The sequence below is a fragment of the Leucopleurus acutus genome, assembly GCF_964270905.1.
Source record: "Leucopleurus acutus genome assembly, chromosome: 11".
NCBI lineage: Eukaryota > Metazoa > Chordata > Mammalia > Artiodactyla > Delphinidae > Leucopleurus > Leucopleurus acutus.
This window is the reverse complement of record NC_139152.1, coordinates 7551781-7567279: the sequence shown is the minus strand read 5'-3', so window position 1 is coordinate 7567279 and position 15499 is coordinate 7551781. Positions and strand designations below refer to the sequence as shown.

Sequence of the window (15499 nt, the reverse complement as noted above, 5' to 3'; positions counted from 1 at the left end):
CTTGCTACCTTTCATTCCAAATCTGTCCTTTTTCCATTCAGTGTCTTTATCATAGTTAATGATAACCTTATCTGTTGTACAATCCATAATCTTGAATTCTTTCACCCCTTCATCATCAATCATCAAAGTCTATCTTTTAGACTACCAGAATGTATTTTGCCCATATCCACGTGTTTTCTTCTCCCTCTATTCTTGGATTTCAAGAAGACATAATAGAATCACTGATATCCTTGAGCTGTGGCACGCCGTCATTATCCATACATGAGTACACCTTATTTAGTTAGTCAGTCGTTTATTTCTAGGAATAATGAAATGTTGTTGAACCCACCACTACATCCAACATCCATACCACATGTCATTTATTACTGAGCATCATTAAAGCCTCCTATCTTGCATTATTACATCTACTTTTGCCCTTTTGCAAACTCTTTTTATAATGTGGCCAGAGTAATTGTTGAAAATAGAAATTTGACCGTATTACTGTCTTGTTGGCTACCACTCAGGATATTCTTTATGCCCTTAAGAAAAAGTTCTTAACATGGCTTTAAGTATTCTGGGAGATCTGTCCCTGCCCTGCCTCTAAACTCATCAAATGCCAGTCTCATCCTCAGTTTCTATGTTGCAGCCATACTGCATTTGTAACTCCTTCAATGGAACAGTCTATTTCTTACCTCATGAACTAGAAACATGCTTTCCCTTCTGCCTGGAGAACCTTCTGCTCTCTTACGGTAGCTATATAACTCATCCTTCAGAGCTCACCTTATAGGACACTTTCCCTAGGATGTCATACAAACCCTCTAGAATTGGTTGTAAGAGGTTAAGTCCACTTGCTATGTTCTTGCCCTCTGTATCACATAGGACAATTCATTTGCTTATGTTTATGTCTACCATTCCTCCTAGACTATATGCTCAATGAAATAAGATGCCTTGAATGAATGAATTCCTAATGTATCCCAAGAAACTAACAGTATTTAATACAAGTGGACATTTAAATATATTTGTTTATTAAATGCAAAAATATAAAATATGGAGTGGAAACCATATTGTATTGAGTTCAACTGCATGAAAGGAAAAGCAAATTGTGAACAAAAACTGCTTTCTCACAAAGAACTCTTAAAAAGGAAAAGCTGGAATTGCAAGTCTTTGCTGAAGAATTTGGGAAACTCAAATATCAAATGCTGAGGAATGTCAAGTACGAACATGAAATCTCAGCTACCAGGAATAGATCAGAGTCTAGAGTTAAAGCAAAGAGTTTATATTACAGGATGTGTGGTGGGAAAAGAGCAAGAAAAGATTGAGAACAAGAAGAAAGGTCAGTGTCAGATTATCCATAAAGTATTCAATAATTGCTGTGTTTGACTAGCTTAAAGAACAAATGCAAGGCTAAGCAAATGATAATTTTCAAGGGGATAGTGAACACGGAGGGGCATCCATAACGTAACTTGGTAGAGAAAAACAATTTATACTCAACATGGGTGTAATCTAGGCCAGCTGTAAACCATAAAAGTGTGATATTAGGTAGGTTAGCCATAGCAGTTGTTGGATGGAGTAGAGAGAAAGATAAGCAGTCTGTGGCTGGCGATAAAATGGTACAAAGATAACATATTTCTTTTATCTCATAAATATCTGTTGGAAGGCAGGACCCCCAGTTTTGAAGCACTCATTGATTTGGAGAGGAAATCAAGATAGTAAGTGAAGCATAAGTGGATCATCTGGAACAAATGACTGGAACTGGTACATGACAAAAACTATCACAAAGCATGAACAATAGTAGAAGTCCATTTACTAGAATTGAGGGAAAAGAAAATCGGTGTATGATGGAATGAAAGCCAACTATTTGTCAATAAGCAGCCTGTAATGGACTATTTGTACACAACAAGCATCACATTATGCCACCATCCACACTTTATACGTTCAATGTAAATGATGAGTTTACAAGTGTGAAGCTTAAATTTGTACTTAATGTGCTAGGATATTAGGGAAAATAATCTGAGAAAAATGATGATATTGAGTTAATTAAGGTGAAAAGCACAAAGGAATCAGAATACATTGCACTCTGGGGTTTTGGCGGGGAAAAAAAATCAGATATGAGGGGCAAAGAACTTTCCAGAAAAGTTGAAAAATAATAGTTGAAGAATTTGAAACCAAGGGAGTCCTGGCACTCTATCACAAAGGATAGCTAGGTCTAGATGACCATTCTCCATGAACTGCAACAGAAGACTAGATAATTAATGGACTGTTTATTCAGTGATTGGTAGCGCCTAAAAAAAGAAAAATTGATCAGCATTACAAAGAGACTATAACTCAGGCAAATTAGAAAGAGAACACAGATATTCTCAACAATTGGGTGATTGAAAGCTGAGTAAGGCATGGGTGTGTTCCATGTTTTGTATAATAATACTATAAATCTGCAATTTGTATGTAGAGATTTTTTAAAACAGCAATACAGAAGTTTATTTCATTATAAAAACACTAGGTGATCTAACAAAGCTAATTACTTCATTTAGAGAAGGAATAAATGGGAGAAAGGACACAAGGACTTTGCTAACAAGCCCAAAATCTGTTCCAAAATCCAAAATGAGTTCCAAAATCTGGTACCACCTGTTTCTCTATTCCTGTTCCTTCTTCCTTTTGCCATGCACAAGCCCATATAAAAATATACAAGTTTTCCTACCAAATTATCTTCTGACTTTCAGGTCCACTCAAAATTTTTCACATCTTCAGTTTTCCCCAAAATGGTTCTCATTGAAGGGTTTGCCTTGCACCATGTATTGCTGTAAACCTGAAAGATGGGGCCAATGCTAGAGTTATCCCTTTTCTTTATCCTCCATCAAAAAGCATTCACTGCGACTTCTCTGTTGGTGCAGTGGTTAAGAATCTGCCTGCCAATGGAGGGGACGTGGGTCCGATCCCTGGTCCGGGAAGGTCACACATGCCGCAAAGCAACTAATCCCGTGCGCCACAACTACTGAAGCCTGCGTGCCTCTTGCAGAACAACTAAGCCTGTGTGCCGCAACTATTGAAGGCTGCGCGCCTAGAGCCCATGATCCACAAGAGAAGCCACCACAATGAGAAGCCCGCGCACCGCAACAAAGACCCAATGCAGCCAAAAATAAATAAATTTATTTATTTATTTATTTTTGAAAAAGCTCACTAAGATTTTTTTTTGAACATCTTTATTGGGGTATAATTGCTTTACAATGGTGTGTTAGTTTCTGCTTTACAACAAAGTGAATCAGCCATACATATACACATGTTCCCATATCTCCTCCCTCTTGCGTCTCCCTCCCTCCCACCTTCCCCATCCCACCCCTCCAGGCGGTCACAAAGCACCCTGCGCATATTTAAAGTTTTTTTTTTTTTGATAAACAGGTGTGTACCTGTGAAACTATCAACACAATCAAGACAATGAACATATCAATTACCCTCCGAAAGTTGTGTCATTTTTATCCCTTGGTATAATCCCTCCTTTTCACCCTTCCCAATCTATCCCTAAGCAACCACTCCTTCCAGTCACAATAGATTAGTTTGCATTTTGCAGAATTCTATATAAATAAGATCGCAAAGTATAAGATTCATGGCTGTTGTAACACATATCAACAGTTCATTCCTTTGTAATGCTGAGTAGTAGTCCCACTGTTTACCCATTTACCAGTTGAAGGACATTTGGTATGTTTCTAGTTTTTGTCCATTACAAATAAAAGTGGTGCAAACCTTCATGTACAAGTCACTAAATGGATATATGTTACCATTTTTCTTAAGTAAAACGTTAGAAGTTTGTTTAGTGTTCAAAAAATAATTGCCAAATTATTTTTGAAAGTGCTTACGTCATTTAAATTCCATTAAGACTGTAGTATCTAGGAATCCTTTGTCTAGCCTAAGGTCACGAAGATTTTCTCCTCTGTTTTCTTTTTAAAGTTGTGTAGTTTTAGGTTCATATTTATGTCTGTGATCCCTTTTAAGTTAATTTTTGTATATGGCTTAAGGATTGAAATTTACATTACTGCATATGGATAGCCAATTGTTCAACACCATTTGTTGACAATATTATATACTTTGGCAAAAATCAGTCATCCATATATGTGTTGGTTATGCTAATACAACAGTGTCTTCATTATGGCAGCTCTATAAATAAGTCTCGAAATGGGCTAGTGTTAATCCTCCAACGTGTTCATCACTTTCAAATTTGTTATGGCTATTCTAGACCCTTTGCAGTTCCAAATAAAATTTAAAATCAATTTTCCAGTTTTTATGAAAAACTGCCCACTGGGATATTGGTTCCGGTTACATTGAATTTAGAAATCAAATTGTGAAGCATTGAAATCTTAATAATATCTTCTAACCCAAGAACGCAGTATACCTCTCAAATTATTTAAGTCTTCTTTAATTTCTTTCAGGAATATTGTGTAGTTTAGAGTGTATAGGACTTTCACATTTTTGGTCGAATTTATTCCTAAATATTTTGTATAATTTTGATACTACTACAAATGGAATTTATTTTTTCAATTTCAATTTCTGATTTTTTTGTTGCTTGATTTTTGTGTATTGATCATGTATCCTGCAACCCTGCTAAACTCAATTACTAGTTCTAGTAGTCTTTTTGTAGATTCTATTATATTAGATTGTAATCGTCCTACACAGACGATTGTGTCATCTGCAAAACAAGACTGTTTTACTTCCTTTTCAATATGGATGCTTTTAGCTCTTTACCTTGACTGATTGTACTGGTTAGTATCTCCAGTACCATGTTGAATAGAAATGATTAAAATGAACGTTTTTGTCTTTTGATCTTAAGGAGAAAGCATTCAGTCTTTCAGCATTAAGTATGATTTTAGCTGTAGGTTTTTCATAGGTGCCCTTTATGTACCTAGTTCACTAAGAGTTTTTATTGTGAATTGATATAACACTTTGTGAAAGGCTTTTTTACATCTATCAAGTTGATTGAATTATTTTTCTGTTTAAGTGTCTTAATATAATGAGTTGTGTATAATGATTTTTGAATGTTAAATTAACCTTACATTTCTGGGATGAACCCTGCTTGGTCATGATATATTATCATTTTATATATTGTTAGATTTTATTTGCTAATGTTTTGTTTAGAGTTTTGCATATATGTTTTCGAGAGATATTCATATGTAATTTTCCTTCCTTATAACGTCTTTTCTGGTTTTGATATCAAGTCATGTGGGCCTCATAGAACATGTAGGAAAGTAGTCACTACTTTTTATTTTCTGGAAATGTTTGTTTAGAATTTTTTTTTCCCTTAAATATTTCTTAGAATTTACCAGTGAAGCCAATGGGAATTGGAATATTCATCGTGGGAAGATTTTTAGTAATTTTAATGCATATACATATATATGTATTAGATGTAAGTTTATATTTTTTCAGGTTGTTTCTTCTTCAGTGGTCTTTTGTAGTTTGTGCTTTTTAAGGAATTTGTCCATTTCATATAAACTGTCAATTTATTGGCAAAGAGTATTTATGCTAATTTATACTATACCCTTACTTTCATTTAATTCTGTAGAATTTCCAGTGATTCCCATTCTTAATATTGGCAATTTGTGCCTTTCTTTTTCCTAATCCGGCTAGTTTTAGTTTTAACCATTTTATGTGCATTCTCAGAGAACCAGGTTTGGGTTTCATTTATATTCTCTATTTTTCTGTTCTTTATTTCATTGATTTCAGCTTTGATTTTTAGTAATTTCTAACTTCTACTTACTGGGTTGAATTTTCTCTTCTTTTTCTGGTTTCTTAAATTGATGCCATTAATTGAGACCTTTCTTCTTTTTTAATGTATGTGTTTAGTGTCATAAATTTCCCATTAAGTACTGTTTTAGTGACATCCCACAAATTTTGATGTGTTGTATTTTCATTTTTATTCATTCCTAAATATTTTTTAATTTCTGTTTTGATTTTTTCTTTTTGAACCCAACAGCACATTAAAAGAATCATACACCATAATCATGTGGGGTTTATCCCAGGGATGCAAGGATTCTTCAATATACGCAAATCAATCAATGTGATACACCATATTAACAAACTGAAGAATAAAAACCATAGGATCATCTCAATAGATGCAGAAAAAGCTTTTGACAAAGTTCAGCACCCATTTATGATAAAAAAAAAAAACCCTCCAGAAAGTAGGCATAGAGGGAACTTACCTCAACATAATAAATGTCACATATGACAAACCCACAGCCAACATTGTTCTCAATGGTGAAAAACTGAAAACATTTCCACTAAGATCAGGAACAAGACAAGGTTGTCCACTCTCACCACTATTATTCAACATAGTTTTGGAAGTTTTAGCCACAGCAACCAGAGAAGAAAAAGAAATAAAAGGAATCCAAATCAGAAAAGAAGAAGTAAAGCAGTCACTATTTGCAGATGACATGATACTATACATAGAGAATCCTAAAGATGCTACCAGAAAACTACTAGAGCTAATCAATGAATCTGGTCAAGTAGCAGCATACAAAATTAATGCACAGAGGGCTTCCCTGGTGGCGTGGTGGTTGAGAGTACAACTGCCGATGCAGGGGACACGGGTTCATGCCCCGGTCCAGGAAGATCCCACATGCCGCGGAGCGGCTGGGCCCGTGAGCCATGTCCGCTGAGCCTGTGCGTCCGGAGCCTGTGCTCCACAACGGGAGAGGCCACAACAGTGAGAGGCCCGCGTACCATGAAAAAAAAATTAATGCACAGAAATCTCTTGTATTCCTATACACTAATGATGAAAAATCTGAAAGAGAAATTAAGGAAACACTCCCATTTACCATTGCAATAAAAAGAACAAAATACCTAGGAATAAACCCACCTAAGGAGACAAAAGACCTGTATGCAGAAAACTATTAAGACACTCATGAAAGAAATCAGTGATGATACAAACAGATGGAGAGATATACCATGCTCTTGGATTGGAAGAATCAACATTGTGAAAATGACTATACTAGCCAAAGCAGTCTACAGATTCAATGCAATCCCTATCAAACTACCAATGGCATTTTTCACAGAACTAGAACAAAAAAATTCACAATTTGTATGGAAGAACAAAAGACGCCAAATAGCCAAAGCAATCTTGAGAAAGAAAAACAGAGCTGGAGGAATCATGCTTCCTGATTTCAGACTATACTAAAAAGCTACAGTAATCAAGAGAGTATGGTACTGCAACAAAAACAGAAATGTAGATCAATGGAACAGGATAGAAATCCCAGAGGTAAACCCATGCACCTGTGGTCACCTTATTTTTGATAAAGGAGGCAAGAATATACAATGGATAAAAGACAACCTCTTCAATAAGTGGTGCTGGGAAAACTGGACAGCTACATGTAAAAGAATGAAATTAGAACACTTCCTAACACCATACACAAAAATAAACTCAAAATGGATTTCTTCTTTGACCACTGGATTATTAAAAGTGAGCTATTTTGGCTTCCAAATATTTGAGGTTTTCCAAAGATATTACTGTTACTGATTTCTACTCCCATGTGATCAGAGAAGATATTTTGTATGATTTGAATTACTTTAATTTGTTGAGAATTTATTTATGCACCTAAACCTTATCTATCTTAGGAAGTGTTCTGTAGGCACTTGAAAAGAATGTAAGTTCTCTTGTTATAGGAAGAAATATTCTATATATGTTGTTCAGGTTATGTTGATTGATAGTGTTGTTCAGTTCTATTCCTACTGATTTTCTTCCTACTTGTTTTACAAATTGTTGAGAGAGATTTTGAAACCTCCTACTATAATTCTGGATTTTCTATTTCTCCTTGCAGTTTTGTAAGTTTTTGCTTCATGGATTTTGAAGCTCTGACATTAATTTCACAAACATTTAGGATTGATATGTACTCTTGATAAATGCACCATTTATCATTATGAAATGATTTTCCTTATTTCTGGACATATTCATTCTCTGAAATCACTTTGTGCTAATCTTAACATAGTCACTCTGACTTCCTTTAAATTGGTGTTAGCATGGCATGTCTTTTTCCAACCTTTTACTTTTATTCTACTTTTTCTTTATATTATTTAGACATTATATAGTTGAATTTTGATTTTTAATCCAGTCTGCCAATTTCAGCCTTTTAATTGCATGTGCTCTGTTTACATTTAATGTGATTATAGATACAGTTGGGTATAAATTTACTATCTTGCTCGTTATTTTCTACTTCTCCAATCTATTCTTTGTTCATTTTACCTCTCTTTTATGCCTTCTTTTGGATTAATTAAATACTTTTTATGATCTCATATTATCTACTTTATTGGCTTATTAGCTGTAACTCTTTGTTTTATTATCTTAGTGGCTGCTTTAGGTTTATAGTATACAATTTTAGCTCACCATAGTCTGCCTTTGACTACTTTACGTAGAGTAAATAAACTTTATAATAATATTCTTTCATTTGTGTTTTCACCCTTTGTGTTATTATTTTCATACATTTTCCTTTTACATTGTTATAAGCTCACCTTGTATAGCTGTTATTCTTGTTTAAACAATCAATTATTTTAAAAATATGATAAAAACCACATATTTACCTATGTAGTTACCATTTCTGGTGCTCTACATTCCTTGTGTTGAACCGTATTTCTATCTAATACCATTTTTATTCTGCCTGAAAGACTTCCATTAACATTTTTTGTGGTGTGGGTCTACTGGTGATGAATTATTTCAGCTTTTTAAAGTGAAACAAAAAAATCTTAAACTTTGTATGGAAACACAAAAGACCCCGAATAGCCAAAGCAATCTTGAGAAAGAAAAATGCAGCTGGAGGAATCAGGCTCCCTGACTTCAGACTATACTATAAAGCTACTGTAATCAAAACAGTATGGTACTGGTACAAAAACAAGAAATGTAGATCAATGGAACAGGACAGAAAGCCCAGAAATAAGCCCACACACCTATGATCAAGTAATCTATGACAAAGGAGGCAAAATTATACAATGGAGAAAAGACAGTCTCTTTAATAAGTGGTGCTGGGAAAACTGGACAGCTTTGTAAAAGAATAAAATTGGAATGCAACTTCTTAACACATTGATTGAAAGTCTTACCTGAGAAGGTAACTTCTTGTAAAAGAATAAAATTAGAACACTCTCTAACACCATATATAAAAAATAAACTCAAAATTGATTAAAGACCTACATGTAAGACTGGATACTATAAAACTCTTAGAGAAAAACGTAGGCAGAACACTCTTTGATATAAATCGCAACAATATCTTCTTTGATCCATCTCCTAGAATAATGGAAATAAAAACATAAACTAATGGGACCTAATTAAACTTAAAAGCTTTTGAACAGCCAAGGAAACCATCAACAAAACATAAAGGCAACCTACTGAATGGGAGAAAATATTTGCAAATAATATGACCACCAAGGGGTTAATATCCAAAATATATAAACAGCTCATGCAGCTCAACATAAAAAAAAAACATAAAAAACCCTGATTTAAAAATGGGCAGAAGACCTAAGTAGACATTTCTCCAAAGAAGACATACAGATGGCCAACAGGCACATGAAAAGATGCTCAACTTTACTAATTATTAGAGAAATGCAAATTAAAATCACAATGAAATATCACCTCACACCAGTCAGAATGGTCATCATCAAAAAATCTACAGACAATAAATGCTGAAGAAGGTGTGGAGAAAGGGAACCCTCCTACACTGTTGGTGGGAATGTAAATTGGTACAGCCACTATGGAGAACAGTATGGAGGTTCCTTAAAAAAATAGAGCCACCATGATCCAGCAATCCCACTCCTGGGCATATATCTGGAGAAAACCATGGTTCAAAAGGATACATGCACCCCAATATTCATTGCAATACTGTTTACAATAGCCAAGACATGGAAGCAACCTAAGTGTCCACCAACAGATGAATGGATAAAGAAGATGTGGTACTTATATACTATAGAATATTACTCAGCTATAAAAAAGAATGAAATAATGCCATTTGCAGCAACATGGATGGACCTGGAGATTATCATAGTAAGTGAAGTCAGAGAAAGACAAATGTCATATGATATGGTTTATATGTGGAATCTAAAAAGAATGGTACAAATGAACTTATTTACAAAACAGAAATAGGCTCACAGACATAGAAAACAAACTTATGGTTACCAAAGGGACAAGTTGGGGGAGGGAGGGATAAATTAGGAGGTTGGGATTAACATATAAACACTATTATATATAAAATAGATAATCAACAAGGACCTACTGTATAGCACATGGAACAATATTCAATACTTTGTAGTAACCTATATAGGAAAAGAATCTGAAAAAGAATAGATATATGTATATGTATAACTGAATCACTTTGCTGCACACCTGAAACTAACACAATGTTGTAAATCAACTATAAGCCAGTATAAAATAAAAATTAGAAAAAAAATACTATTCAACCTCCTTTATTCCTAATGCCGAAAAAAAACCAGTGAGAATTGTCTTTATTTCTATTTTTTTTGTTTCTTATACCTTAAATCCCTTTCTCTTTTTTCCTTTTAACAAAGTGCTTCTCATACTTTAGGATACAATTTAAGCATCTTATCACAGAAAAGAGTTTTCTAACTGTTTGTTCCTGTCTTCTAGTTGGTATGACTAGTTCTTTATTTTTCACACTGTGCTTTGAAACTATGTTCATTATTGCTATTAGATGTATTTCTCTTACTTGAATTTGACTTATTTAGAGCTAAAATCAAGTCTTGTAAATTTTTATTTCACAAGTTGTAGAATTTGTAACAGTCTTGGCTAATTTTATTGCTTCATCCCATTAGAAAAGAAAAAGGAATGAAATAATGCCATTTGCAGCAACATGGATGGACCTAGAAATTGTCATACTGAGTGAAGTAAGTCAGATAGAGGAAGACAAATATCATATGATATCGCTTATTTGTGGAAACTAAAAAAATGTTACCAATGAACTTATTTACAAAACAGAATAGAGTCACAGATGTAGAAAACAAACTTATGGTTAGCAGGGGGGGAAGTTGGGGTGGGGGGAGGCGGAAGGACAAACTGGGAGATTGGGATTGACATATACACACTGCTATATAAAAAATAGATAACAAATAAGGACCTACTGTAGAGCACAGGGAACTTTTCTCAATACTCCATAATGACCTATACAGGAAAAGACTCTAAAAAAGAGTGGACATATGCATATTTATAACTTATTCACTTTGCTGTACACCTGAAACTAACACAACATTGTAAGTCAACTATACTCCAATAAAAATTTTGAAAAAGGAAAGAAAAGAAATGCAAGTGCTGTCTATAGGTAATCTGCACAAAATTATTCATTAGACACATTTGATTATGCAAATAATATTAAAAGTTATAACAATCAAGCTTTAGTGATTTAATTATATTTTGCCTATTTTACTTTAATTTTTTGACATAATTTAACTACAAAACAATAGCTATTTTATGCTTCTAATATATTAGCCCAAAACAAAGTGCAGAAATTTAAAATATTCAATAACAACAGTATATGAGTCAGTACTTCCCCTTTAATTTTTATAAATCTGTAGTGAATGTTTCTCAGTTTTCTTTGGTTGTTTCATGTCCCAAATGGAAGAAAACATGAGCACGAAAGAGAACCTCGCTCTTTTAATTACTTCCCTTTTCTGGTTGACTCCACCTCCATTATGAAGTCTTCCTGTTTTTTTGTGGATGTGAAATGATTTTTAGAATTCTTAGTGGTCCTCTTCTTTAGGAGACCATTCCTAGGGAATAATACAAGAAGACTTAAGTATCATAAAACTTTGGAATGGACAAACTCAGAATGGTGCTACATGAAAACTCTGGATCTACTGGTAAAAGCTTCTCATTTGTTCTATTTACCCTTTAATGGAGTGTAGCAATATTCTGGAAGTCAGTGGATCTGATTTAATAGTGATGGGCATCAGGAGGGTAAGTTATAGGAAAAGGGCAATAAGCCTATAAGGCAGTACGTTTTATCTCCCATAGATTCGAAATTGAAGATGTGAGATAAGGATTAGATTTGGCATCAAGTCTGTACAACTGCTGAGGTGCAATTAAGTAAGGAACTAAAATTAACTGAATTGTATTGAGTTTGAAGCTAACAGTTGTTAGAAAAATAGAACAAGGAGGAATGCGTATTGATTGAAAGTTGATTCCCTAGAGGACATTTAGAATAACACGCCTGAGTGTTGAAATCTACTTCGTAACCTATGTGGATGCATTAAACTTATTTAGCATTCTTACTCTTTTTTTTTTTCAAGCTTTTAGACTGAGGTATAACATACCACATGAAAGCATAGGTCATAAATGCACAGTTCAGTGAGTTATCGCAGAGAAGTGACTGTCGTAGCATTTTTACTTTTAAATTACTGTTGGGTGAGAGTAAGAAGGAGAATTGAGTGATAGAGCATTTTATGCTATTTTTGGAGATAAGGCCCAATAGTGGGGTTTTCAAATATGATCTTTGTCACTTTTTCCACCAATGGATTGTTCAACTACTATTTAGCAGCACTGTGCCAGGTACTGGTGAAACTGGTGAACATGATAGATATAATTCATTCCCTCATGGAACCTGCCATCTAATAATGTGGATGCGGTAGGCTTGGAGATAAGGGTATCCGTGGTTGAATATTGCTCTGTGCCTGAAGGGAGAACTGCCCGCTTCTAAGTTTCATCAACGCCTTTTCAGTTTTCCAGGTTTTAAGGCTCAATCTTGCAATGCTTTTCCCATCCCCAACTCTCTTCTAATTCCTCACCCCTAGATTGCCTATAAACATGAACGTTTTCAAAGCTACCTCACTGAGGCTGTATGATCCTGGGTACGAATTTTTCCTGCCTGCCTTGCTGTTTAGGGGGAAGAATATTCTGTCTTGGTTTGACCTTCTTTGTTAACCTCAAACCTCTGAAACTATCTGTCTCCTCCAAAGCCTCTTTTTGGGAAGACTCTACTTTTGCTCTCTTTCGTCTTTTCACAGAATTTAGGAGATGTTCTGCCCGCTTAAGTCCCTTCGCTATTGCTGTGGTCTCAGTTCTCAGTGCCTGTTTGGTCACCAGTTCTCTTGGTGAGTACACTGTCACATTTACTCACAACCTTAGCCCACTGTGGCAAGAGTCACTAAAAAGCAAATAATTCTCCTGAAGGCTAAATAGCGTCTAAAAACATGCTTCATGGTTTCAAAGTAGAAGATAATAGGAAAATATCTCCATTTCAATTTCCATTTGAGTCAATAAGTTTCAGTTAGATTTTAACTAGCATTTGAAAAATTCATGCTATTTTCCATGTATGTGTGAAATAGGCACTAAATTCCTTACAACTGGCCGTTTCATCCTCACCCTCAGCCTTCTTTCTACAGATCTTAGGATTCTGGAGAAACTTACATAGCTTATCCCTATAAAATTTTGTAATATCTTTTTTTATAGTAAACTATCCATGAGAATATATAGATTGACGTTACAAAGAATATCAACCATTAGATAAAGATATCGTACAGTATTGAATTACCCAGATTTACTGGGTTTATGTCACTGCTTAATCTGAAGCCTGAGATACTGAATGAAATAACATTCTCCTGTTGTACCATGGATAGGTCCAGAAATATTTCTCGAATCTGGCTTTGAAAAATAAATAAGTAATCTAAAGAATAATAATTTTCTACTTGCTCTTTGGATCTTGACCGATTGCTGCCCTTACCTGTTGTTACAGGAGGAACAGAGAAGGAGCTGAGGCTTACAGCTGGTGAAAACAAGTGTTCTGGGAGAGTGGAGGTGAAAGTCCAGGAGGAGTGGGGAACTGTGTGTAATAATGGCTGGGACTTGGCCGCAGTCTCCGTTGTTTGTAGGCAGCTGGAATGTCCAACTGTTATCAAAGCCACTGGATGGGCTAATTCCAGTGCAGGCTCTGGACGCATTTGGATGGATCATGTTTCTTGTCGAGGGAATGAATCAGCTCTCTGGGACTGCAAACATGATGGGTGGGGAAAGCATAACTGTACTCACCAACAGGATGTTGGAATCACCTGCTCAGGTAAGACTTGCATAAGTCAAGCCTTAACATGAAATGCTTTGTGAAAAAAAATCTATGGGTTAAATTTAAATCTATGGGTTAACAGTAAAATCTGTGGGTTAACAATTAACAATCTATGGGTTAACAATTAAAAAAAATCTGTGGGAGCCAGTTTTCTGTAAGTAATCTAGTCCACGTATAAAATTACCCAATCCATTGCTAAAAGACCAGAAAACACATGACAAAGCCCATATTTTTAAAGAAATCAAAAGAGATTCTGAGTACTACAATCAATGAGGAAGCAACTAGCTTCAATTTCATATTAAGTAATCCTACTATAACTTTCTACTTCTACATAAAAATATCAGTATCTAAGTTAATTCCTTGTCCCCTTTCCCCATAAAATGCAGCTTTCATGCATTGGCCCGTAAATCATGACCCTCTTGCCCATTAATTGATAATCAACTTACTCTATCAGGAAATAAATATTCTTAGCACTAATCCTTTTTTGTTGGAGGAAGGATGTTTTGCAAAGTAGAATTGCTCCTTCCACTGTACAATGCTATTCATTTACTATTACAAGGTAGTTTTAATTTTAATTTATAAAACATTTTATAAGTTTCATCTCACTTGTCCTTACAATAGCCCAGACATTTCTGCTGACAAATCCCAAGGTCATGTTTCTGACCCAGTTCAGATTCCCGGGCTTCCAATTTCTCTTTGCTCATGTCGTTGACCTTTATGCAACTTTATCACCACCCAGCCTTTCTAGGAGAGATCATCTCCTCCGTAGGACTGATTTTAGAAAGGACTAATCTCTATCCAGGCATGGTGGTGTAATGGGAGCAACACAATAGTATAGTATCTAGAAAATTAGTATCTAGAAAATAGTATCTAGAAAATTGCTCAGCTGCTCATTAATGCTATTATTTTGAGCAAGTTGCTAAATCTTTCTAAACTTCAGTGTCTGAGCACCCAGTGATACAATACACGTAAAGCTGCTGGTACACTGGGAGGTAATAGGTGTTAAAAATTAACATTAGTTTCCTCGTGGCTCACTGCTTCTCATTACCTAGACAACTCATTTCTCTTTCTTCTTCCTTCTCTTCCTCCATTCTTCTCCTCTTCCCCCTTCTTCTCTTCTTGTCTTTTATTGTTAATCATTTTGCAGGGAAAGATAAGAATTAACAATTGTAACATCTACGGCAAAGTTAAAAATGGTAATAAATCTTGCCAGGCTCTTACTATAATTATTGCTGTCTATAGAGTTGACTGTTGAAGCTAAGACATCAGTGTAGTACTTTTAACTCGTGTTCTGGTTTTCATACCTTTACATAAGGATCCTTTATATAAGGATGACATTAATCAAACTTGGTTTTTGAAGTTTATACACCTAAACCTCCAACTGGCGTGTAATAATAGAAAGGGATGTGTAGCCACTCAGGGACTCATGAGTTACATGAGGTTTCTGAATTCATATTTCTGAGGTTTCAGAGTCTGTATTTCTGAGATTCTCTACC

General features: G+C 34.9%; 2 protein-coding genes across 6 annotated transcripts in view; both read left to right on the top strand.

The window, feature by feature from the left end:
- NECAP1 (NECAP endocytosis associated 1) overlaps positions 1-13715 on the top strand; it is a gene marked incomplete at its 5' end in the record, with an annotated part of 101738 nt that extends 88023 nt beyond the window's left edge. The window contains 3 exons of the mRNA XM_082849342.1: positions 10768-10839; positions 12952-13038; positions 13680-13715. The remainder of the gene's footprint in view (positions 1-10767; positions 10840-12951; positions 13039-13679) is intronic.
- CD163 (CD163 molecule) overlaps positions 11524-15499 on the top strand; it is a 34985-nt gene continuing 31009 nt past the window's right edge. For all 5 annotated transcript variants that reach the window (XM_082849304.1, XM_082849302.1, XM_082849305.1 and 2 more), the window contains exons 1-3: positions 11524-11808; positions 12952-13038; positions 13680-14000. In XM_082849304.1, the coding sequence (XP_082705430.1) occupies positions 11763-11808; positions 12952-13038; positions 13680-14000 (454 nt within the window). In that variant the 5' untranslated portion in view covers positions 11524-11762. The remainder of the gene's footprint in view (positions 11809-12951; positions 13039-13679; positions 14001-15499) is intronic.